At 38.5% G+C, this 26984-nt stretch overlaps 1 protein-coding gene across 5 annotated transcripts in view; it reads left to right on the top strand.

Annotated features, from left to right (window-relative positions):
• Positions 1–26984, top strand: part of SMARCA2 (SWI/SNF related, matrix associated, actin dependent regulator of chromatin, subfamily a, member 2) — a 180299-nt gene that overhangs the window by 25928 nt on the left and 127387 nt on the right. For all 5 annotated transcript variants that reach the window (XM_055294356.2, XM_055294355.2, XM_055294354.2 and 2 more), the window contains exons 5-9: positions 6503–6758; positions 13821–13947; positions 15866–16039; positions 17488–17661; positions 20007–20177. In XM_055294356.2, coding sequence (XP_055150331.1) covers positions 6503–6758; positions 13821–13947; positions 15866–16039; positions 17488–17661; positions 20007–20177 — 902 coding nt within the window. The remainder of the gene's footprint in view (positions 1–6502; positions 6759–13820; positions 13948–15865; positions 16040–17487; positions 17662–20006; positions 20178–26984) is intronic.

The following is a 26984-nucleotide window of genomic DNA, read 5'->3' as shown; positions in this document are numbered from 1 at the left end:
CATAATAGACTAACAGATTCAACATGGCCTATTTCTTATACACCTTGGGATGAAATCTGAAGCTATGACGTTATACAGTGGGTAGAAATGATATAATCCTTTGCGTGGCCTCCTGGTCTTGTCTTGATCCCGTTGATAGACTTCAGAGGTGCAGGGGACTCTGGAGTGATCTTCCATGAAGGTTGTTTTCTCTAGGAAGCGTTTTGTGAAAGAACTGGAAAAGCAGAGAGTTTATGGGTCTACTCTCATGAAAGCTTTGGATTCTAGGGAATGAGGTACTTCCTTGACGTTGATACCATTTCCTCTGAGTGGTTTACATTCATTTAGGCAAGTTCTGACATGTAGGTGGTTGCAAACAATTAGTTTGGGATATTGGTACTCTTCCTGGGTTTTGGGCCTTATACCATGGGAGAGAGTTCAGATTAGTATTTTTTTATTAATATTCTGCCTATTGAGTTTGTATATGTTTATTTTCTGGTAGAGGCAGCTCCATGAGTAGGCCTACCTAAGAGATATACTCATCTTATTAATTGTTATAGCCTTAAGAATGGATGTCTTAGTAAGTCTGAGCTGCTGTAATGAAAGGTCATCGACTGGGTGGCTTATAAACAGCAAATTTATTTCTTACAGTTCTGAATGCTGGGAATTCCAACTTCAAAACACCAGCAGATTCAGTGTCTGGTGAGGGCCTGCTTCCTGATTCATAGATGGCTTCCTTCTCACGGTATCCTCACATGGCAGAAGAGACAAGGCAGCTCTCTAGAGCCTCTTTTATAAGGGCACAAATCCCAGTTATGAGGATTCTACCCTCATGAAGTAGTCACCTCCCAAAGACCTCACTTTCTAATACCATCTCCCCGGGAATTAGGATTTTAACATACGAATTTTGAGGGGACCATAAACTTTCAGACCATGGCAATGGGTTTTAAAAGGGCAAGAAAGTGTCATTTCATCTCCAGAATTTCTGTGTGGCTACCATGGAGGCATTTGGTAGGTGGAGGACCATAGAGAACTGAGCTTTGGGAACAGGAAAGGTTATACAAGAAACTGCAGAAAATGGCAGTTTGAATCCTGAAAGTATTTAGAGGTTTTAAAACTGCAAAACTCCAGCTCTTGAGAATGCAGCCAGATAGAAGAAAAAAGCACGTATGTATATGTGTGTGTGTGGCTGATCCTCACTGAGTGCCTGCTGGCCTACTCGTGCCATTCTCAGTGATAAGTCCTTTGCATGTGTCACACAACTAATGATGGAGAGTCAGGATTCAGACCCCAGCAATTTTACTTGAGAACTCATGTTCTTAACCACTCTCCCTACTGGCTCCTTCATGGCAAAAAGGTTGATGACAAGGAAAAAAACCTGTCACAAAGTCTGTGTACCAAGATGCAAGCATTGTACTTCTATGTGTAAAGAGACAGTGTCTGCACACCTTACTTAGAGCCTTTTCCCTCTTACTCTGGGACGCAATATCAACAAAGTTGGTAATCTTTATATCCCATGTCTCAGTATGTGAAGAGTATTAACTAGGAGGCCAGCTGGTAACTACCAGCTACATGAAAGGTTGATGGAGAGGAGGGATCCGAAGTTGAACTTCCAAAAGGTAGTAGTCTGGGATGATGTCTTCTGGGTATGATCTGCTGTACCTCACAGTTGGTCCTGGGATATCATCTTGTCACAGACATCACCAAGCATTGGTATTTTTAAGAATGAGCTAGACTCAGTAGTAAAAGATTCCAAGATATCAGTTAAGAATGTAGGAAGCAGAATGATTTGTTTGAGAAACCTTTTTAATCCAAGGTTAAAATAATGTGACTGAACACAGTAGTAAAATTTAAAGGATGAAGTTCCATTTATCTGGATACTTGTCCGTAATAAATGCTTCATGTCCTAATAAACCCAATCCTGAGTGCATTTTCTGGATCATTTTCAGAAGAGAGGGCTCTATTTTTTTTTTTTTTTTTTTAACCTGGCTCCAGTACCTACATTTTCCGTCATCAGGTGCCTGTCATTAAAGGGAATTCACTTTATTACTCACTGCTCATGTCTTTTTAAATTTGCAACAGTTGGGGCTTCATTAGAAATGACCATATTTGGGCAGGTAGGGTTTTATGGAAGAGTGGAAAGGAGACATGAATGAAGGAGGAAAGAAGATATCTCCTTCAAATAGAATGACCCCATTTCTGTCACTGAGAGGGCACTGCCATTTGACAACATTGCTGAACTTGTCCCCACATCTCAGGTTTCATTAGAGAAACAGATAACCTTACTTGCCAAAAATAATTTTTTTTTTAGATTGGCTTTTAGAAAAGTAAAAATAAGGCATGATTTTCTTTTTAAAGTTCGTATGAGTCTATTTATTGTTTATCTCCTTATTGTTTATCTCCTTTTTATAAAATAAAGTATAATTACTTTTAAACACCCCTGCTAATATTTCAGGATATTATTCACTTATGTAGAGGTAGTTGTGTTCCCATTTTGCTTCTGTTCCATTTCCTAGTGTTATTCGTGTGTGAAGAGAATCTTTTTGGCTGGGCTGGTGTGCCTCAAATCTACTCCAAAGTTATAATTCACCGAAAGTGACATCATCCTAGCCACCACCAAAGAATTATGATTGGAGTCGAGGCATTGCACATGGAACACATAACTCTGCAGTGGTTTCCCCTGCAAAACGTCAGCCACTCTTATGATGGAATGTGCCCTTGCCTGCTGTGGGCACCGTTCAAATCTAACCCATCATTTTTCTTTTCATTTTGATTCACTTTTCCTTTCAGATATTCAAGCAAAAAGAAAAATGGTAACTGAAAAAACTTGGGTTTTTTTAGGGGTGAGGGAGAGACCTTATGGTAGAAAATAAAGTGTTTTTTTTGATATCTGAAATTTTATATACTCAATTTAAATATGTTTTATGGCATTTGTTTTTTCCAACCTGTGGAAACCACTTAAATTCTTATTGAATGCATAGATCTTTTATTTGCATGAATGTCCTGTATGCCGGAAGACTAAGTGGGAGCTCTCAATGCTTAGAAATTCTGTGCCTGTGAGACTTGGGTATTTTAATACATTTGTTGCCCTATTGCATCAAATCAGGCATAGGGATGCATTCAATAAAGACTGTCCCCCTCCACCCTTAGCTGCACTAGGACTCCCTTCTGGAGGGCCAGAGTTTCTACTTTGTTTCTGCTTTGACTCCTAAAGTGAGGACTGAAGGGAAAGCAGATGGCATTTTGTACCTCTGACAATGAAGCCTAAATTGTTTACGTTGGAGAGGGAGTAGGAGATAAGCTAAAGAATGTGATTTGTCTTCCATTTGAAGATACCAGGAAAAAGTCTTGTCAAGTAGCAGACCACCAGGGTCTAGTGTAGAGGAGGTGATTTCTGTCGACAGAGAGCAAAGCCAGCCAGGCAAACGAATCCGTAAGCCGCCTGAGGGACAGACAGGCATCAAACCTAATGAATAGGTAGTTAGACTTTGGGCAAGGCTAATTGCCGCAAGCTGCGTTCAGTTCCCCAGCCTCTGTTAAGCAGTCATTTTTATACAATCTGTCAGAGGGAGGAGAAAATAGACCCACACCGTAAATGAACTTGTGGTGTTTAGCTAGGAAGTGGAGTTTGCTCTAAGTAGCTCTGGTAGCAGACTCCAGGGAGCACGTGGCAGGCAGACTCATCTGAGTGTCTGTGCTGAGGAGTTGTATTAAACTGTTGAAACACTTTGAAATTGCTATAGAAAAAGAGTACTCCCAAAGTTGCCAGCTAATATGGTACCGAATTTCCTGAAAGACCTTTCTTTTGCCATGTAGTTTTTCTGTAAAGCTGAGTCAATTAGGTTTCTTTATCTCCCTGTCCTTGGCGGCAATAAAATGACAAAAGCCGGGGGTTGAACATGTAGACGCTGTTATCTCATTGAAGCTTCACCACTGCCCTATGAGATGGCTATTGTTACTATCCCCATTCTATAGATGAGGACACTGAGCCACAGATTGGTTGAGTAACTTGATCAGGCTCACACAACCAGCAGGTGATAACAGCTGAGGTGAAAGAGCATTTTTTCTGGAAAGGTACAGGGTGTTTAAATGTACCTGTTTAGTGCACAGCAAGTTGCAGTACTTTTAAATTGGAGACTGAAATATGTAAGCAGATGTTTGAATCTCTCTCTGTCTTTCAGTGTTACAGGTGAATCAACAAAATTAGAATATCTTTCTATTTAGTGACTGAAGAAGGCTGTCCATGCATATATCAGATCTAGTTTGGAGTCACAGACTAGATTCTGGACCAGAGATGACAGATATGCTTTGGGTACCTTTCTTTGATTAAATGTAGTTTTTAAAATAGTGACTTGACTATACCTCAAGGAGTCTTCATAATCTTCTGCATGGGTATTTATAGGCAGTAATGCTAAAGAAGAGAGTGCCAGTACAAGTGAAATTATAACATGATTGCAGTGTTATGGCTTTTGTTGATGACTTATTTGAACTGGGAGGAAAAACACTTTGAGAACTAAATTTAAAGTAATTCTTCCGATATTATCAGTAAGACCTAAAGGTGGTTGCTTTTAGAGGACCTATATATATTAAACTCCTGATTTCGCATGCTTATACCAAGTCTTCAAATATGTTTAATTCTACCAGCTTCTTTAGCTTCTTAAGGAGAGTCATAGAATCATAGGGAATTAAAATAAATGTTAGAAATCTGTATCTCCTCTTGCTTGACTGGATCACACCTAGAGCAACCCAAATGAAAAATGTACTCTGTTTTAAAGATCTCCAGGGAAAAATATGCTAAAACTTCCCCTGATAACTTATTCCAATGCATAGTAACCCTGAGACTTAATATTTAGAAATTGGTTTCTTATATATGGATGAAAGGAACTCTAAATGTGTAATATTATAAAAGGTATGCATTACAGAAAGGACCTTTTATACAGAAAAAAAGTACTTAGAAGAAAAAACTTCTTAATTATGGAGGTACATCTACAATACCTAAAATTAAAAATAAAACGAAGTGCATTTTCCTCCTAAGATTTTTTCATCAACCCCTAGAACCACTGCTGGAAATTACCTAAAGAGGAAATCTTACCTAGCTCTGTATCTTTAGGAAATGTTTTACCTAATTTTAGAAGGAAGGGAAAAGAACAATAACATCACAGACACACACACACGACACAAACACAGACACACACTGTAGTTTCCTAAGCAGTTTGTTCTAATTCTTCACATTCCCCGTGTCAAAATGTTTGCTTATAGCTTTCTTTGTATTGTCATTTAAGCCCATTTCTAATTGGTGATTGTTGGAAATTGAATAAATGTGTTCAATTTTTCATAATGTATGTCGTTGTATGGTTAATTATTAAATCGCTCTGAAGTATGTAGACTATTATTTTTGTTACCATTTAATAGCTCTTTTTTCTTAGAAAGGATTTAGAAAAAATTGGAAGAATGCTCTGGACTTTAACATCTGCTTACTGAGATTCTTTTAAAAAAAATTTAACTGATCTGGTAGCATCACTAAAATTATTTATAATTGTAAGGCAACTAAAAATTCATCTAGGAGGAGAAATGGAACACTTAAAAATTCAAGTCTGTACCTAGTAATTAGCTTAAACTCCTGAAGTTCAATGTGGAAAATTATTTTAAATTAACTTATTCAATGCACTTTGACAAGCTTACAGATTACATATTGTTTTATTCTGATAACATGGGATAATGCTCCCTTGAATCCTAGTATTTGCTAATTTTTATTAGGTGGAACGAGCAGATTTTTTTTTGGCTAACAATGAATGTTTTAAGAAATATTTTCTAATATGTAGTAAGAAAAAATTTAAGTTCCCAAAATTCACTGATTAAACCTGAAATATGCTTTACAGGCCTTAAAAGAAAAAGTGTGTGCTCCTTGTAGTTCACATCAGAAGACTGATAAACTCGTTGCTCTGTTTGTAAAGCATGGGTTCTCACAGCAGGGCTGTTCCACATTGAGATAGAGGTCTGTCCTAAAAAGGCTTGAGGTGCAATTCGCAAGATGTGATTTTAGGACCATACCCAAATTGCATCTGACTGTTGGGTGACTCCCTTTCTTTTTTGAACTCTCAATGCACCTGTCATTAAAAAAAGAAAGAAAGAAAAAGAAAGAAACCCATTGTAGAGCTACATTAAAAGCTGGCAGTAGTTTCCTTAATCAATTGTGTTAAGTCACGGTCATTCTGGGATCATTTGCACCCATGTTCGTTAGTGGATGCCACTTCCCTATGGGGATAGATGCCAGATTCTTTTTTCTTTCTGTGTCTTTTTCCTTCTCCGTTTTCTTTTTCCTTTTACCCCGTTCCCTGTCTTGCCCTCCTCTCCCTCCCTCGTCTTCCTTCTTGCCCTCCTTTTTTTTTTTTCTTCTCTTCCCTTAGGTGTTTAAGACACTTAATGGTCCCCAGCACTGGGCCCCGGGGGGCGGCGGGCAGGCCGGGTGTGGCCCGCGGGGCGCCGTCCCGCCCGAGCTGCCCATGTCGCTCTTGTCCCGCAGGCCCGGGGCCGGAGCTGAGCGGCCCGAGCACCCCGCAGAAGCTGCCGGTGCCCGCGCCCAGCGGCCGGCCCTCGCCCGCGCCCCCCGCAGCCGCGCAGCCGCCCGCGGCCGCAGTGCCCGGGCCCTCAGTGCCGCAGCCGGCCCCGGGGCAGCCCTCGCCCATCCTTCAGCTGCAGCAGAAGCAGAGCCGCATCAGCCCCATCCAGAAACCGCAAGGCCTGGACCCCGTGGAAATTCTGCAGGAGCGGGAATACAGGTAATGCACCCCACCAGAAAGGGGCTCACCTGCTGTGTTCTAGCACGTGCCACCAGGCCTAGGGGGGTGAGGTGCCTGCCCCCTTGGTTGGCCAAACTGTGATTTTCACCCATTCAGTCAGAAAACTTTTATCCACCCTTGTGGCCTTCCGGGTGCTGAGGTAGGCACTGGGGTTTTGAAGATCAAAAGCCGACGGGGACTTCCTGTGACCCAAGAAAGTGATCATCTCACACTTCGATTATGGAATACCTTGTCATTGTTTGTGCTTGTGCCGTTCAGTAATGACTGAGGTGGTGGGATGTTGAGTGTGTTGTGCTGGCCTTTCATGTTAATTGTACATTTCTACTAAAGCATACTTTGGTAGCTTGGTATAATCTTTGTTGTAATTCACGTGTGTCTATGGTGTGATCCAGCCTTATGGGTATACCCTGTGCAAGTGTCTTTCTACAAGGTCTGTATTTAAATTATTAGTCCAGAAACTTAATTTTTACCTGATTCAGCCCATTTATCAGAATCGGGTTGGTAAACCCTTTCTGTAAAGAGCCAGATAGTCAATATTTTATGCATTGTGGGGCCATACCGTCTCTGTCACAACTCATCTCTACCCTTGTAGTGTGAAAACAGCTGTAGACAATAATGGGCTGGCTGTCTTTCAGTAAACTTCACAAAAACAGGCTGGAGGCAGGATTTGGCCTGCAGGCTGTATTTAGAAGACCCCTGATGTAAATGGTTAATGTCAACCCAAAAGTGAGTCCAGCAAGTATTAAGTCAAGATAAAATAAAGCTAAGATTGTGGATTCTGGAGTCTGCCAGAAAGCATACTGTGTCATTGGTAACTTCTTACCATGGCCAAGTTATGTGTCTTTTCTGTGACTCAGTTTCCTCCTAGGCTAAAAGAAGTTACCTCTCATAGTGTTGGGAAGATAAAATGATACTGAAACATTCAATAAATAATACCTATTATTATTTCCGAAATACTTCTTAATTTTAAGGAAAATTAGAGTTTAAAAATTATAGAGAATATTGGTAAACAGTATCTGGGCTCCCTTTTAAAACATTAGCTTAATCTTTTTTGAAAAGCACATCACTCATTTGTTATTAGACTAAAATACTAAGTTACCAGCCTTGAGAGGTAATCTGAAAGAAATCAGAATAACTTGCCATTAAATGTGTTTATTTTTTTGGATGAAGAGTGTAACTTTATTCTCATCGCTATTAATAATCATCTGTTAAGAGATTTTATATTGCTATTTCCACCATTTCATGTATTCCCAGAGAGCTAGATACTACTCATTGTCAATAGATATTTCAGTGCTGATAGGCAGATTCTGCTGGGTGAATAATTGCTGTGTGTTATAAAGTCAAATACTAGCATATTCCTCTATTCATGTGCAATAGACTAATATGCAGTGCATTCTGTATGTTACTGTCGAATTTTGAAAAAGCTAAAAGTATTGGAAAAAGTCAGAAATAGAATAGAGAAATACAATGTGGATGCTCTAAAATTCTGACTTCCTAAGAGCTAATATTTTTTTTCTACCTTAGAAAAGGAAAAAGCTCTGTACAAGCTCCCTAGTTAAAACGTTTTTTTTCCATTTGAATTACCAGTACCTTTGTTAAACTGTGTGAACTACCCTTAGAAGACAGATGCTTTCTATAGCTGGAAATTTTTATATATGTCTAGACTTTTTTCCCTTTTTCAGCCTGGTATGTGTGTGTGCACAAGTGTGTTTTAACTTTTTATTTTGCTAACTCCTAAATGTTCCTGATCATTTTTTCTGGGATTTTCCTTGCAGGACTTTCTTGTAATAAGTTTATTTTAGGAACTCTTTTGGAGATTACCTTAGTGGATGGTCTTCCAAAGTGCACAGTATTAAGTAGTACTATTTGGCCTATTCCAATGTGTAAAAAGCTTTTGTTTTGCACTCCTATGTCAATAAAAAATGCTGTCAGTATCTTTTAAATTACATGCATTACAAAATGTTGAAAATGGCTATTTTTCATCGTATTATTATTGCTTTATAAATGCCTACTCTGTAAAGCCATGTCGCTTTTGAGATGACTGATCTGGACAACCTTGAATCCAGAAAGGTCGTGGGTCCTTTGGTCTGAATTTTCTCATGGCCACCTGGAGAAGCAGCACAGTTTTGTAGTGACAGCATTATGGGGCATGGTTTGTATTCTTTGGTTACAGAGCAATAGCTGTCTTCTGCCTATATGAAGATAAGTTGTTCAACTGCAGAGATTAAATTTATCCCTTAAAAGGGTTAAATTAAGTCCCTTAGGCACTTGCAAAAGACAACAAATGAACGATTTTTTTTCTTCTTTTGACCCTTTGTGATAGAATGGCTTACGAGCCTTTAGCATTGATAACTGTTAGGACCCAGTGCATCTTTATCATCTGATCAAAGATTAGAGAAAGGTCTAAAAAACCTCTTTTGCAATTTGATAAACTTAGTTTGAGCAAAAATCATCTGTGAGAAATTCTTCAGCAGATGTTAATTCCTTTGGGTCTTGTAATATCATTTACCTTGTCTATGAAATTTGACAGGAAATTTGCAGAATCTTAAATTTTTTTAACATTTAAGTCAGTTGGCTGCTTTTCCTTGTTCATCATAAAATCAGAACGTTGACAAATTGACCTTCTTTTTCATTCATAGCGTAAATAAATACCTGCCTATGAGCACTTTGCTGCAGCTCTGTACAAGCTCTCTAGTTCAAACATTTTTCCCACTTAAATTGGATCCTTTCTTTTTGACCATCTTTCTCTTATAATGGAACTTTATTACTTCCATAATAAGTGTCAGAGAGATATTTCCCTGTACTGCTTTTTTTTCTTTTTGGCACACTTTTGTTGCCTTCTCATTGTGCCTAACTTCGCTTTCTTCTATTTAGAGTTAGATGTCTGATCAAAAGTACCTCAGGAATCATCACATTGGCATGTAAACTAATTCCACAAACGTTTGCCTGGAATATGTATTTCACACTTGAAGGGGTTTATTTGGGAAGAACATCTCTGAATTACATCAGACCTCTTCGGAATAAAGTCAGAATTTAGTATGAAAAGAGTGGTATATCCTCCTTGTGTCAGGAAGCAGACATAGGCTGCTTACCTGTGATTTTTTTTTTTGACCTGCCCTTGTCGCCATTTCAATCCTGAAAATTCCTTCTCAAAAATTATCAATAGCTGCTTTACTAGCAGAGTTACAAAAAGTCACACACACTCTCTTTTTAAAGTGTCACTCAGCTCCTTGAAGGAACAAAATGTACCAGTGTCATTTTCTGTTCAAATAACTCTCCTACAGGAATCATAAACTTCTCCTCTGGACCTGAACAAATATCTGTTGCCTTTAATGGAACTCTTTTTCTTGCCAGAGCAGTAACCCCTCTTGATTTACTGTTCAATCTGTATGAAAAACCTGTGTGACCTAATTCTGCATCAATTTTCTGTACTCATGAGGACACTAAATGAGTCTCCTGCAGTTATGCAGTATTACATCTTGTTGTTTGGGGAAGTTTAGAATCCTGCATCTCTTTATCGGACTACATGCTGACTATCTTTGTCGGGGAGATGAAATTGTCTGGAGAGGAGCATTATTTAAAATGAAGATTTCTATTAACAACAACAACAACAAAGATATAATCTTCTGTGTTAAAGAAGCCCCTCCTGTACCTTTGCTTCTTCCCCACCATGTGCTGAATCAAATGCATATAATTTGACTGTGGAATCTACCTTTCCTCTTCTCCTAGAGTTTGTGCTTTGTACTTCTTGCCTTCCTTCCATAAAAGGGATTCTTTTGTGCCAGGGAAATCAGATTCACTGACAAATAACTGGGCTCCTTGGAGAAGTAGTCATTTCAGGGACTCGCTCCCACCTTCGCTCTCCAGTGCCACACAGTGCCCCATCTACCCCGGGTTCCCACTCCCCATCTCCTCATTTTCCCTCCACTTCCCTACTTCCCACCTCCCAGTTCAAAGTGATGTAATCTCTACCCTATCAACCCAGTTATCCTGCGATTATTTATGTAGTCCTAGTTCCATGGTTGTTTGGAAGATTAAGTAGGAATTCCTCTAATTTAGCATCTGACCCACTTTGTCAAAGAGAGTAAATCAGAATACCAAGGGATAGTTTGAGTTCTAGGATATTCCAGTAAGAAAGATCTGCGAGGAATCTAGAACCAAGGATGTGGAATAACCAAATCATTGGCCATGACCTCACGCCACTATAATATTTAATTTTCCTCTGGTATGGCCTTAACCTGTAAAAGTAAAGTTGTCTCAGTTTTATTTTTTCCCTTTAAATTATATATTTCAAAAAAAATCAGTAATGGATTTTTTTCTTTACATCTGAATTGTTAAGATGCATCATCTGTTGCTGTATCCAGAGATTTGGGGCTACATAGATGTTTTGGAAAATTAGTAAATGAAGTAAATGTCTGTTTCATACAGTGAACATTGAAAACCACAGTAATAGTCTCATGAGTATCACTAGAACAAGGAATGTGGAAGAAAGTTGGGAGAATTTGAACAATTTTGCCAAAAGAGTAAAATGATGAGTTTATTACTGTTGCATGAAATACAAAACTTTCAGTCTTTTGAATGATTAAACCACTTAAAGATGCTATTGTTTGTGTTGGTTTGCATAGTTAAAACAATAGCATGCGCCAGGCATGGTGGCTCATGCCTGTAATGCCAGCACTTTGGGAGGCCAATGCCCGCGGATCACCTGAGGTCAGGAGTCTGAGACCAGCCTGGCCAACATGGGAAAACCCCGTCTCTTCTAAAAATACAAAAATTAGCCGGGTGTGGTTGCACGTGTCTATAGCCCTAGCTACCTGGGAGGTTGAGGCAGGAGAATTGCTTGAACTTGGGAGGTGGAGGTTGCAGTGAGCCGAGATAGCGCCACTGCACTCCAGCCTGGCCGACAGAGCGAGACTCCATCTCAAACAAACAAACAAAAAACAACAGCAGCAGCATGGTAACAGTGATAATATTAACACATTACGATGACAAATCATTTAATAAATTAGAATGAATAACATGTGTGTAGCAAATAAAACAAGAATCAGTCTTAGATATTATTTTTAGTGAAGTCTCTGAAAAATAGTTTTCCTTACCATCGTTTTCAAATTTTTAAAAATGATGACATTTTATTTCCCTTCCAAATTAAGCACCTGTAGGTTTCTTAAAAAATCACTCATTTTGATATTTGGGCTATATGAAGTATTAGATCTTCTACAGCATTTAGGTCCAGGAGGTTTCGCTTTTTCATGTTAATGAAAATGATGGCTGTCGTCATCAGCATGTTGGCAAGGAAGGCAAATGGCCTGGTTGCCTTAGGACAGAACTAGAAGTTAGAAAGAAAAAAGTCTGTCCTCTCAGCTCTGTACTCTGGCAACATCATCATGTTTGGAAAAAACTGTAATATTCATTTTTTAAGACAGTTTCAACTTTTATTTTAGATTCAGGGGATTCATGAATAGGTTTATTAACATGGGTATATTGCATGATGCTGAGGTTTGGGGTGCAGTTGATCCCATCATTCAGCTAATGAGCACAGTACCTAAAAGTTTTTCAACCCTTGCTGCCCTCCCTCCCTCCCCCGTTTAGTAGTCCCCAGTGTGTATTGTTGCCATCTTTATGTCCATGAATACCCAATGTTTAGCTGCCACTTAAAAGTGAGAACATGCGGTATTTGGTTTTCTGTTCCTGCATTAATTTGCTTAGGATAATGGCCTCCAGCTGCATCCATGTTGCTGCAAAGGACATGATTTGGTTCTTTTTTATGGCTGTGCATAATTTTTAACAGAATTCTTAATTTTCAGCTTTTATAGCTGAGGTCCAGGAAAGTTCTCGGAAAGTATATTTTAATTATCTATCATTGTATTGCAGTGGTGTTGGTATCAGGCAAATTGAGGTTCCAGTCTTCGCCCCCTTCTTTACTAGCTCTGTGGTATCTCCAGGTGTCTTCAATTTTCCTCATCAGTAAAATGGGACCATTATAACATTTACCTTATAGAGGCGTGTCTGTGTAAGAGAGAGAGAGAGACAATTAAATAAAATTGTACGTTAAAGGCACTTAGTGCTGTTAATATTAGCCTAGTTTAACTTATTACTTATATTATTCTTTCTTTGTTGAAATCTAGTTCAGTACAGTTTGCCTCAAATTTAGGGGCTGTAGTTCTAAAAATAGGCTTAAATGTCGTATAATTATTTGTCAGAATAGGATTCAGGTGAACTCTAAAACCCGCAGTTTATATATCTAACAGTAACAGTATCCCAAGTGAATGGCTAAAGTCAGAGGTCTTTTATTTTCTACTATGCCTTGATTATGAAGAAGTACATGCAGTTATATTTTTGATGGTGTGTAAAACGAGAATCCTCAACATCCTTTTCTAGAAACTCTTAGTTTTTGAGTACTATTTGCTGCTGGCCCTGATTTTTTTTAAAACAGCCTCATTTGTATTTTCTTTTCTCAAGCAAGCTCTGCTCACAGAGGAAGTGGTTGTGGCTGGCAGAGCGCTTTCAGAATGTTTAGGGTTGGCTGATTTCTGTGGCATCAGCACCTAAAACTGTTCTTGCTCTCTCCGCTTTAATGGCTGTCGTCATCAGCATCTTGGCAAAGAAGACAAATGGTCTGGTTGCCTTAGGACAGAACTAGAATTTAGGAAGAAATCTGTCCTCTCAGCTCTGCATTCTGTCTGGCTGGGAGTTAGAAAGCGAGTCAATTGTTTCTGTCTCTCATTTTCCCTGTCTGCTAAGAGTGAGCAAGGACATTTGACTTCCCCACTAGATGCAGAGGGAACCTTCTTTCCCTAGTGTTAGATAGAGGTTATGGAGGAAGCCACATTGTTAAGTAACATATACCTGTCTGCATTAATGCAAAGGTAGCTTTTCTCTGCTTAACATCAAAAATTCTAGTTGGGTGTCAGAAATCAACTATCAGTATCTGGAATATGTTTTGCCCTGAGCTTAAACCTAATGTCATTGTTTATCATTTAAGATTAAATTGTAATGTGTTTTTCCCCTGCCCCCTTTTCCCCATTTTATTGTTTCCTTTAGACTTCAGGCCCGCATAGCTCATAGGATACAAGAACTGGAAAATCTGCCTGGCTCTTTGCCACCAGATTTAAGAACCAAAGCAACCGTAGAACTAAAAGCACTTCGGTTACTCAATTTCCAGCGTCAGGTAATACGTTTTCCCCAGTGAATCTGAGGTGTAGGAAATAAATGTAATTGTTCCTAAAGTGTTATCTGTGTTGCCTTTAGTCTATTCAATATTGTTATAAAGATATAAACATAGTAAAATAGTGAATCTTTTAGACCAACAGCTTATGACTAAAAATAATGAAGATGAACCACTTATTATTCTGGTTTTCTCTTCTGTATATGGGAAAGAGTTTTTCCTCCTATACTATGGTTCACAAAGTCAGAGTTATGGCATTTTGTTACCATGGATGAAAAACCTTGGGAACAAGTGGGGTGGCTCATGTTTACTTTTATGACTCCAAGGAAAAACCAGAAGGTAGTAGATTGGAGCTTCTTTGTAAGCACAGATGTAAAGTGCTAGCCACGACTATGAAGATAATTTTAACGAATATGATAGCCACTCTACTGAATTAGTAGTTCATCATTTATAGAAATACATAAAGCAATGTCTTATAGCTTATTTATTCACCAATATCTAAGTTTGGAGTGTTTGATCACATCAGGCTCATATATTGACTGATCAGTAAATTATCTGTTCTTGTAGTTTACAGTAGTTATTAAAAGCCAGTATAATGACCTATTTTCTGATTTCTAAATTAGTAAGAGACTAGTGGAATGAGTTAGAGCTAATTTTCACTTTGGTGAGTTTTGCCTTGTGGACTGAAAAGGTTCAAGTTTGCTAGTCCGCAGATTGCCTCACTAAGCCAAAGGGGATAAGGCATGTTTCATTGTTAGTCAGATGGGTTTGTTTTGTTAAAGCCTGGAACATGCAAAATGAATGATTAATGAGTAAAAGTAGTTTGGAAGTATTGACTTGGTCTGTTGGAGGATGTGACTAAAATCACAGTCTACTCCGCTTGCTATTGTGGTAGGAATTTGGGTGTATATTTGCCTTACTGGCTATAATATCACAGATGGACATTAGTGGTGGGTAGGTGCTACTTGGCTCTTGGTTTGCAAGAGTAGATTTCAGCTTAAATTTTAAAATTTAAGTTCTGTTAACTTCTTTCTTATTGGTGACCTCATAAGATGAATTAATAAAATGCTGCATAAAATCTTACTAAATGAATATTAAACAAGTATATTTTCCGGAGTACGTTTATGTTCAAATTAGCATTGCCATGCTGGACTCTTACTGATTTCTGATTTTTGTTTGATATTATTTTTAAAATCTGTTATTTATGAAGCTTCCCAATTAAATTAACTGTAACTAATGATATTTCAGATTCAGTGGAATGATTATTTAATGTGTATTCTCCAGTCCCTACCCCCTACCACCATATAACATGCAATACAGATAAAAGTATTACATTTGTGATCTAAAGTAAGTTCATGATATAATATAAAATGTAGATCTCTTGGAAAGAATATCATTATTGGAATGGGAAGAAGCCAAAACTCGTATTTCCCATCCTTCGTATGAGACTATGAATTAACGTTGTTTGAGTACCTGCTGCTACCATACGTGAAAGTAATTCTTTTATTCTTTTTTTGGAGCATCATTAAAATTAATCTTTAAACACAAAGAGAATGTTAACATGACATTTAAAACAAAGCGAAAAATTTAAAAAGCTTATTAGCTAATTGGTATCATTAGAATAATTAGATAAAATGAAGTTATTTAAAAGGCAAGACAACATCTTTCTTTTACTGTTACCGTACTATAATTGCTTTCGATTTGAATTATTTGGGGAAAAAAATCTTGTACTGTTCTTGAAAATATTGCATACATTTGGCATGATTTTAGTTCCTTCATTTAATACAAACCAAAGGCGATTGAGAAGCGTGTAGAGATTCCCCGCCCCGCTCTGTTCCATTAAATGCAACCGCGAGAAGGCCGGAGTTCAGGAACCTAGCTTCTGTTTGGGAAGGCTTTCTAACTGCTCTCTTGTTGACAGCTGAGACAGGAGGTGGTGGCCTGCATGCGCAGGGACACGACCCTGGAGACGGCTCTCAACTCCAAAGCATACAAACGGAGCAAGCGCCAGACTCTGAGAGAAGCTCGCATGACCGAGAAGCTGGAGAAGCAGCAGAAGATTGAGCAGGAGAGGAAACGCCGTCAGAAACACCAGGTTCTTAGACCCCGGGCTTTGGTCACCCTCACTTTGACAGAGCTGTCCAATGAAGTCATCGAATGGGGTCAGAATGACTGAAAAATTGACCCTTGTGGGTGGTGGGGACATCACAGAACAAAACGGTTCCTTGACATTTACATAATCCAACCACATCATTTTATAGACAAGGACGCTTAGGCCAGGACATATAAATGACCTGCCCAAGGTCATACAATTGCTCAGCAGCAGAATGAGGTTTAGTACTGTCTTAGTCTGTTTGGGCTGCTATAAAAAAAATAGCATAAATTGGGTGGTTGATAAGCAACAGAAATTTATTTTTCACTGTTCTGGAGGCTGGAAGCCCGAGATCAGGGTACTAGCATGGCTGGGCTCTGGGGAGGGTCTTCTTCTGGGTTGCAAACTGTTAACTTCTCCTTGTTTTCTTATGTGGTGGAAGCAGACCAAGAAAGCTCTCTGGGCTTCCTTTATAAAGGCACTAATCCCATTCGTAAGGGCTCTACCCTCATGACCTTATCACCTCCCAAAGACCCCACCTCCTAATACCATTACATTGGAAGTTAGCATTTCAATATATAAATTTTGGGAGGACACAAACATTCAGTCCGTAACAGGTGTCATGTTCATAATCCCATGGGAAGTTTTTGAATGGGTGGGCATAGGTGGATTTCCTAGAGCAAAATTCTGGGAGCAGGAACTTGGAAAAGGAAAGTAGAGAGCAAAAAGTTATTTTCATAACAAATATAATAGCATCTTGGCCTCTTTGAAGGGCCTAGTTGAATGTTGCACAGAGGCAAATATTAACAACATTCCTTTCTGGGGGTTTGGAAATATTTTGATGTAGGATTTGATTTCCCGTCATAGTCCTATAAGTTGTATTTGTTTTCCTGTGCTTAATTCAGTGCTTAGCTTAGTTTCCTTTTGAAAAAATGTTGGATTTTAGTGTAAATAGAGTATATATTTAAAAAGTGGATACAAATTCTGCATGGCAATTTTAACTTTGTATAAACTTATTTTGTGTCATACTCTAGGGTAGTTAAGTTAGAGCAGAAAAACATTACTTTTATGGCATACTTTTTGCTGGAGATACCCATGTTCCTCAGGTTTATTTTGGAGTGAATGAGTGGTTTGCTTTACATTTTATCATTGCCATTTTGTAGGTCTCTTTCAGTCTTCGATCTTTCCATTCTCATGTGGCCATACCCTCAAGGCTGAGGAGGCTTCTCTTGCAAAAGCTTGCACCAAAAGGAACCCGAAGAGGCTATCTTTCCCACCAGCCCCATGGCCCACACCTCAACTGCAGAGACACCAGGGCACCTATCCCCAGATTCTAGTCTTCCTGTGCTGTTAAACACACACTGAGAGTTTTCTTGGACAACACTGATAGCTCCGAGGACACTGGGCAATGGGTTTTAAGTATCCTTTCCTTCCCTTTTTGGATCTTCTAGGAATACCTGAACAGTATTTTGCAACATGCAAAAGATTTTAAGGAATATCATCGGTCTGTGGCCGGAAAGATCCAGAAGCTGTCCAAAGCAGTGGCAACTTGGCATGCCAACACTGAAAGAGAGCAGAAGAAGGAGACAGAGCGGATTGAAAAGGAGAGAATGCGGCGACTGATGGTAAGGAACTCCCTGCAGGAGCCCAGGAAACTACTCAACCCACATCCGTCTGCAGTGAGACCATTAAATATGGTGGTAGTAGAAGGAAAAGATGAAAACTGCTTATCAAAAATTTTAATAAATTTCTTTGAACCTTAGGGAGATGAAGTAAAAACTTTTTCTCTTTCCTGGACAATGCATGCCAAAAATCTAGGGGGATGACTGCTGAGTATAGTGTTTCTGTGTCCTGGGGTGGTATTGTGGTACACATTACAGCTTCTCTCATAAAAGCAGGTACTATATTTTGCATGAGTTTGATAACCAGATCTGGAAGGATGGCAAATGCAGTTCTTTTAAAAATATGGCCTCTTTGAAGTGAATGACCATGTTTTTTGGAATGAATAACACATTAAGTCGTGTCTTCAAATCTAAGAAGGTCTGTATTTTGAAGACTCTGGTGCTTATCTTTCTTTTTCAATGGCAGAAATTATTCTCTAACGGTGTAATAAGTGATTTTTAAGTTGATTTTGAAATGTTGCCTTTTTTGTGATAGCCTTATTATGGTCAAAGGCTATTCATGGATCATTACATTTGCACTGTTATTTTTTAATGGGCATATAAGCACAGAAGAGATAGGTTTATATCATTGGCCTGAGTATTTGTTTTTATTGACCATTTATTTTTGGAATTGGACCTCAGAACACACTGTGGATTTTAGAAAAGCGTGTGTGTGTGTGATGTTATAATTATAGGAGACCTGCAGATTCTATCTAGGACATAATGCCTGCATAGATGAAGATAAGGTCATTAGTCTCAGCCCATAATTATGTTCCTGAAAAATTCTAAGTGACACTGTCTTCCTTGCTGGTATTACAGTTTGCATTTTTTTCATTTTTTGGATTCCAGAGAGTAAACACCATGTTTTAAAAGCCTCTGTGTCCAGGTGCTACCACATCTTACTACCCTATCCTGCCTCCCTCTCCATACCAGGGAGAGAGGGGACTGTCCAAGAGGTTTCTGACTAGACCATTTTTATAGTAATTTGATCACTAAGCAGTCAAATTTGTCTGACTCAACTGAAGTGAAACTATATTAGAACTTCAGTAACAGATTGGTTTGACACTAATGATTAGGCATTTGCAAATCATTAATTTTTGCAATTAAATGATGGAATATACAGATAATAGAGAAACTGAAGTTTTTTATGACTCTTTCTTCAAGTGAGTTCAACCATAACCAAAAGCAATTAGAGTTATAATAGCATTTGAGGCTCTTGCTCATCCACAGGGCAGACGGCAGCTAGACTGAGTGATGAAGCTGCTGTCACTCCGGCAAATGCTAGAGTGACACCCCTGGACAGAAGATCCCAAGTTTTTGTTTTTGTGTTTGCAATGGAGTTGCCTCTTAAAGATTTTGCAGCTTGTTCCTTTATCATGGCATTACATGATAAAAATAATTTGGAGTGTCCTTTTATTGGGATACACAAAGAAATGTCTCTCAAAGTGGCTTAGAGTACATCAGAGTTTTATTCTGTTTAACCTCATCATGTTGCTTAATGGGAGGTGGAGGTGGGAATTACTGTATCTGTTTTGTTGCTCAGCAGTACCAGACTTCACGTGCTAAGTGACTTGTCTCCGGTCACCTGCGCCCATTACTCAGTGCAGCTCTGTGGCCAAAAAAAAAAAAAAAAAAAAAAAAAAAAAAAAAATCCCCCAAATTTGATCTTTCCTGTCGACCACAAAGTTTGTAATGCCAAAAAGAAAGACTTTTTAAAATATAAGACATTATTTGTTAAAAGCCCATTTGATTCCTTGCCTTTAGTGCTACTTTTTGAAATATTTATGAATCAAAGGATATTATGTCTGGAATTTGCTTCAAGACAATTCAGTTTGGGTTTAGGGGAAGAGTAGCAATGAAACAGGAGTCATCACAAGTTAATTTTTGTTGTTTGGGGTTGATTATAGGAGAAATTAAACTATTCTCTCTGCTTTTGATTATATTTGAAAATGTCTAAAATATAGAGTTAAAGTTTAGATCATGAATTGTCAAATTCTAAAATCTTTTTGTACAGTTAAAGCAACACAGAAAACAAAGAGCTGGCTCAGAGTGCTTAATCACACCACACGTACAGTGTGGCTTTGTGCCCAGACTTTGCTGTAAACTCCAGTGTCCTGGGATGTAGGCATCACACTTCTGTGTGTTTGTCCCGCTTCAGACTCTGTGCAATGGCTTGAACAGCCCAACTCATCCAGTTTGCTACACTCCTGCCAGTCAAAGTGCAGACTGTCAAGGGGAGGACAGAGTGGAGAGTGGAGTTGTCTGCATGCTTATATTATGCTCTCATCGTGCTCTTCTTTCCTTAATAGGCTGAAGATGAGGAGGGTTATAGAAAACTGATTGATCAAAAGAAAGACAGGCGTTTAGCTTACCTTTTGCAGCAGACCGATGAGTACGTAGCCAATCTGACCAATCTGGTTTGGGAGCACAAGCAAGCACAAGCAGCCAAAGAGAAGAAGAAGAGAAGGAGGAGGAAGAAGGTACGTATCCTAGTGGTGGTGGCTGAGTCCAGGGTGTATGGGCAGGTGTAAGTTTAAGGCGAGTATTGTTCTTTAAGTACTACTTCTTACACTGGTGGAAGGTTTAGATGATTGAATTGTGCAAATTGCATAAATGGGTATGGCATGGAAATGTTGACTAGGTATACTAAACAACTGTTGGAGGTAAGGGCATGTTTATAGGATGTACTAAACTAAAACAGTGTTGTTCATAAATCATTGTTTAAGGGGAGATTTTAAATTAAGTGCATACAGTCAATTGGGAAAGGAAAAACAGACATAAATAAGTGTTTGCTTAAGTTTAATGCTAGTATGGCAGGGGATTACTCAATTAAGAATGAAATTTAAGAAGAAAATGCAGTGTACAGGTTGGAAGAAGCCAGAGGAAGATATAAGCGATAGTTACTTGGACAGATGGCAGTGCCAAAGTTGTTCATTCAGTTCTGCTGCCGCTGTGTCGCAGTGAGGTGAGTGTGCACATTGGGGTTTTAGGTAATTACATAAAAAAAGAGTCCTATGTGAAATATCTCCTAATTATCATGAGAAATGAAGGGTAAGATTTAGAATCTCTGCAGATATTATATCTCAATTCAACAGTAACCTGCTGAGGATAGGCCTGTGAATATGATCCTCTTTGAAGCTTAAGTCATCCCGTCATCTAGTTAGTGGTTGATACTGTGTTTTCATGACAAATTCTGTTTAGGCCAGGTACAAACATCAACAGGAAGTCAGAATTGTAAAGGCTGAGGATTGGTAGCATTTAATCATTCATTCTGTACACTGAATAACTGAACAAAATGCTTTTCAAAAAATAATTAATTTCATGGCTCCTGAATCCTCATACCTGTTTCATAATTAAGGAGGAGGAATAAATGATTAAGAAGGCACCTTCTTGCACTGATTTCTTTAGTATAAGATAGCTTACCTCATTGCGAAGATGAACGAGAGATGACTCAGGGCTTGTGTTTAGACATTTTGTTGGTGAGGAATACCTCATTTTCTTGTCAATGTAGCATTATAGACTGTGCAAAACTCCAGCTCCAATTCCTACCTTAAAAAGATGTTTTCAGAGTTAGCGAGGAACATATAGGTAAGGAGGAGGGAAGAATGATGGGGAAATAAATCATATAAATGTAGTTATTGCCACTGAACTGTAGACTTAAGAATGGTAAAGATGGTAAATTTTATATGCCTAATGACTTCCATAAAAAATTTTTAAAAATTAAAAAGAAATTACTGACATATTGATAGCAGAGAGAGAGATGGAATTCTGGAATATTCTGTAAGTGGACCCCATTAAATGGCAGTTTTAGTTTTTCCTAATTCAGCCATGTGTTCTGCAGAGGTTGTCACTGTTAGTGTTTTTAGTATTAAACTTTGTATTTTACATTTCTTTGTGATTAAAAGCTAATGACCCAGATTTGAGATTATGGCTTACAATTAATAGATTTCTGCCGTGGTGTTAGATAGTTGCATCATCATAGGCAAAGAAAGATACACAATTGAGTGTTGATGATTATGCCTATATTTTTGTGTTCATCTGTACAGAACAGGGACTTGTCACAATTGTTTTTCATGGTGTTACTCTGCATGATCTGTAAGGTGGCACGCCCCTTTCAAACCCTTGCCTTCAATTTGGTAATAGCACTTATTCTTTGTGTCTTACGCTTTCACTCAACATATGTTAACTGAACACTTACTGTGAGCTAGGTCGTGTGCTAGAATGCTGGGAGAAGGAGGGTACAATGGTAAGGAAAAGCATCCTGCCTTCTCTCACAGTTTAATCAGAGAGAGAAAAAGAGAGGCTAGACAGATATTAATCAGAGAGAGAAAGAGAGGCTAGACAGCTATTAATCCAACATGCACCCAAATATACAATGACAAGCTGGGATGAATGTTGTGGAGGGAAACTGTTTCCAGTTGGAGGTGGGGCCTGATTTCTTGGCAAACGAGTAATAGATGTCAAAGCAACTATTGTCTACCTTACAGACGTCTTTGAGTATCTCTCATTGATTATCTCACATGATCAATGTGCAGAATTTTTGCTTTATGGTCAGCCATCTACCCTTCCTTGCATGCTGTTGGGTGCCTAGCATTTGTGCCCTCAGCAGGACTAAGTGGGAGGGGCTCTATTTCCTTCCAGGGTATCTTACTGGGAGAAGTGGGACAAAAAAGGGGGAAAAAAAAAGAAAAGAAACTGAGGCCCTTAGCCCTTCCTGGTACCTGTCTCTCTTGCGGGGCTTCAAGACTTAGTTCAGAGTGAATTACCCAGTTCCAGATGCACCTTTATTCAAGTGCAAAGGAAGGGGATGCTTTGAAAAGCTGACTTGACAGTTTGGATTATCTGTAGTTCCTCTTCCCTCCATTACAGTGAATGATTGGGAGTTGCTTGTTCTAGCTTCTCTGTAGTGGAGGAAAACTTCTGTGTCTATGAGCATAAAAATCTCTGCTATCCTTTTTAGCACTTTTCCATAGTATTAAGTATTATGCTGTACCTATCAATATTTTTTAAATTAACAAATACTTCAATAAACCTTTGTTTTGAGAAAACCTACTTTACTCAGTGAGCTAATAGCTAATAGCACTGAGCTGGTAGCAACACTTGAAGGACAACTAAGCTGCCGATTACTCTAAGAAATGTGCTATTAAAGATGAATATGGTTGACTTTTTCACTTAATTTAATCTGAAAAGATTACCTTTTGTTTTCGGCATTAAACTAGTGTACAATTTTTTTTTTTTTAATTCCCTAGAAGAACAGAGGACTCTGTCTTTCTTTGGGAGTTTATTGTGTTGACTTGTTGCTCGTGAATAATAGGGTAGGTTTCCTTTAACGTTATGACCTTGTTTAATTTTCTCATCATTACAGACATTTTTAGGAAGTACACATTTATAAATCATTTGAAACTTCTCATTCTCAGCCTGGTCTTCCATTAAAGCCCTTGAAATGGAAGAAAAAGAAGTGAACTACATGTATCTCCTTAAGTGTCAGAGGAGGAATAATTTTTAAAGTATTGAAAACCTAGTTATATGAAACTAATTTCTTTGATGTTACAAGATGAATGTGCTATTATGTGCGTTTAGCGTGACCTTGAGGTTTCCTACAGGGTACAAGAGAGAATGGGGCTAGATAAAGCCACCAGGGCCTGTAAAACCAGGATTGAACATGGCTAAATTAGTAAATTGGACCACTGTCTCAGTCGTGTTAGCAGGTAATCTTTTAAAATCAAAACTACATAAGAAAATATATATACTAACTTGCTATTATTCTCTTGTAGGCTATTTCATTAAAAAATCTATTACCATAGTGCTTCAGTCTCATGATCTGTAAGAAGGCAATAGGAATGTTAATCTACCCCATAGATTTGTAGTGAGGATTACATGGGAAAGTTTATCTAAAGCATGTAGAATACACGCTAACATATAGTAAGTGCTCAGTAAACATTATTTAATCAAGCAATTCTATGATACGAAAGTGGAATCATGATTATAATACGGTTATGTTTTTCTGAAAACAAATCTTTTTTTAAACCTTTACTGCATATTCTTTGTGATGTTGAATCAATAATAATTGGTCACCACTTTTTTTCTAGTTGGAAATCAGTTGAATATTAGTGTGTAGGATATCTTTGAGGACAATGACAGATTCTTTAAATATTGAGGCGTGCAGAAGAAAAATGAGCCTTTATCACAGGTGATAAACTCTGCCTACCACCCTGTTCCCCCATCTCCTACAAAGAGAATTTTCTAATTACATGGCCTCTACTTTACTAGGGTTCCTGGCGATTATGAGGCATCTCTCACAGTACTTTAGGGTACATTTTTCGTTAAGCTGTGGTTAGGAGCCCATACCAGGAGCACCCCTGCCTATTGCTTAAAAGGTTAGCCATCAGCCAGGTGCAGTGGCTCACGCCTGTGATCCCAGCACTTTGGGAGGCCGAGGCGGGCAGATCACGAGGTCAGGAGATCGAGACCATCCTGGCTAACACGTTGAAATCCTGTTTCTACTAAAAAATACAGAAAATTAGCTGGGCATGGTGGTGGGCACCTGTAGTCCCAGCTACTCAGGAGGCTGAGGTAAGAGAATGGTGTGAACCCGGGAGGCAGAGGTTGCAGTGAGCCGAGATGGCACCACTGCACTCCAGCCTGGGCGACAGAGCGAGACTCTGTCTCAAAAAGAAAAAGTCTAGCCATTTCAGAGGTTCAGTTTCCAGAGCCGTTAACATCAGCCAAAACTAAATATTTAATTCTCCCTTCCACATCTTTCAGTGGGATGTATACCAGCGGAACTATTCTTGTGTTATTTATTTGTGACATTTTTTGGAAACATATGATGCTAATGGGCACATACTCAGAATCTCTGAGGCAATACTAGGCCAGATATAGTCTTCATTGGAGTGTTTGATTTTCTAAAGGTTCTTTTATCCTGTCTCTCTCTCTCTCTGTCTCTCTCTCTCTCTCTCTCTCTCTTTCTCCTTACCAACCACTATTATAAGTAAATCTCAGGACTGTGATATTTTGCAGGTTGAACCTTCCTGGCAAAATGTATTGGCCAATATAGTGGCAGGAAATATGTTTTTATCCTGTTTAGATACCAGAATGTCAGAATAGCCTGCCGTTGGCACAATTTTCAGTAAAAAGAGCTTGAAAAGCAAAGCAGTAATATTATTGAGACATTTATTTTAAATACAAGCTACTCTCTGATTTTTCTCAGTTTTTTTTATCTCTTACAGTTTCCCCAAAGATTATATACTTTATTACAGCTTTCCTTTACAAGATTTTCATAGATTAAAGAAAGGTTCTAATGTTATTCTGGACATTTGAGTGGAGGAACTATTGTAAGGGTAGGTGAACACAATGCCACAGTGATTAGATTTATTTGATTAGTTCAGTGTCAAAATGGGTGAGAGCAGAAGTTTGGAGAAAAGTCCTGTTTAACTGGATTGACCAGTTACTTGAGTCAAAATGTTTGAATTGATTTTCTCTGTAAGAAAAACCCAAGTAATTTACAAATGCCTGTTAATTTCATATCCCTGGGCATTTTTTTTAAATTTCCCGGTTACCTATCTTAATGCTCAAAGGTCCCCTTAAATGACAGTAAAAATAACTCAAGTGGTTTTTGAAAGCTTAGGTTTCCAGCGAGACAGAGTGGATCCTTCAGATACCGGCACATTTGAATGTTGTTTCAGTATATTATAATAACACCCACTGGGGGATAAAGTACATTCATTTTATAATATAGATTGTAAAATATTTGATTTAAAACTGTTTCTTTATATAATGAGGCTGTTTATAGCCTGTGTTAAAGTAATCTAAATAAAATGGCCTACTGAAGTCTTCTTTTGAGTTCAGCTTACACGGGATTTTCATATTTAGAGATTTCTTTCCCTCCTCAGCCCTGTTGTTGATTACTTTTTATACTTTCTGCAAGGAAGATGGGTAGCCATGCACATACCTTTGTTTGTGAACATTGCTAAATGGAAGATATGAATTGACATTGGCCTTGGAAATTGGGAACACACACTGTCTTTAGTTTGAGTAATTTTTAGTTATGAGTAATCTTTAGTTATGAATAATTCCTATCATGTCCCCTTACATGATTAGGTTAATTATACTCCTCCCTTCCTACATAAGCATAATTAGTTCTAAACTCTTTTGCATGTAGGAAGAAGTCAGTACAAAGTTTCTTGTTCAGTGTTTTGTTTTCAATCAATGGAAATAAGTGCAGGCATCGGCCATTAATATTGATAGCATGCGTTTGCAATTACACGATGCAGATAACTACGTATGAAAATTTCTCAGGTGGCAGGAGGCGCTGTAGCAGCTGCTGCATTCACACCAGACATTTCATTAGGTGCTTACAGACTGGCCGAAGTCAGCTCAAACAGTAGACCAATCACAAACTCTTGGATGTTAGTTTTGAACCAAAAAAGGGACAGTTGTGTTTGTTTTGCTTTGTTTTTTTAAGTTTTGAGACACAGCATGAGGTTGATGTGAGTACATGGGCGCACCAACCAGGAATGCCATCAAACTGAAGGAATCCAAAGAAAGATGGGAGAAGCTGACATCTCTTGTCATAGAGTAGACTGCCACCTGGCCTCTATCTCTTAGAATAACATGGCAGAATTGGGTCCAAGGACAGGGCACGCTTGTGAGGAAGGTCACACAGAGCACCAATTCAATGGCTAATTGTGTGCGTGCTCATAACTATTTTATGACTTGCAAATGTATTGGCATCTATTTATGATAATAATAATAGTTTAATGAGCATATGCTAAGTGGAAAGCATTGTTCTTTGTGCTTTCATTCATTCTTTCAATCACCAAATATTTATTTAGTACCTTTTAAGTGCCTGATGCCCTTGTAGGTGTGGGAATGCATCAGTGAACGAAACAGACAGAAATCCCTGACCTCATAGCCTTATGAAGCAGTTTTCAGGAAATGCTACAGCCAGTCTTAATTACAGACATAAAAGAATAGTCCTCAGACTATCGTTGACCCTTGTACAATGTGGAGATTGAGGCTGGCAGCATATATATTACTTGTGACACTGGATTATACATGTTGAAATAGTGACCCAGTCCTGCAGAAGCTCTAGGAAGTAGGCACTGTTTGTTACCATTCCTGTTTTATGCAAAAGGGAACTAAGACACAAAGAGAAAATGATTTGCTCAAGATCATACAGCTAAGATCTCTTGCACTTAATTACAGAGAGCTAAGATTGAAACACAATTTGTCTAATTCCAGAACCAACTGTCTTAAATCTAATATTACTCTGTCTCTCAGATTTG

Source organism: Symphalangus syndactylus, chromosome 9 (genome assembly GCF_028878055.3).
Source record: "Symphalangus syndactylus isolate Jambi chromosome 9, NHGRI_mSymSyn1-v2.1_pri, whole genome shotgun sequence".
Lineage (NCBI taxonomy): Eukaryota > Metazoa > Chordata > Mammalia > Primates > Hylobatidae > Symphalangus > Symphalangus syndactylus.
Note: the sequence above shows the minus strand (reverse complement) of the source record. Positions and strands in the feature narration are given on the sequence as shown.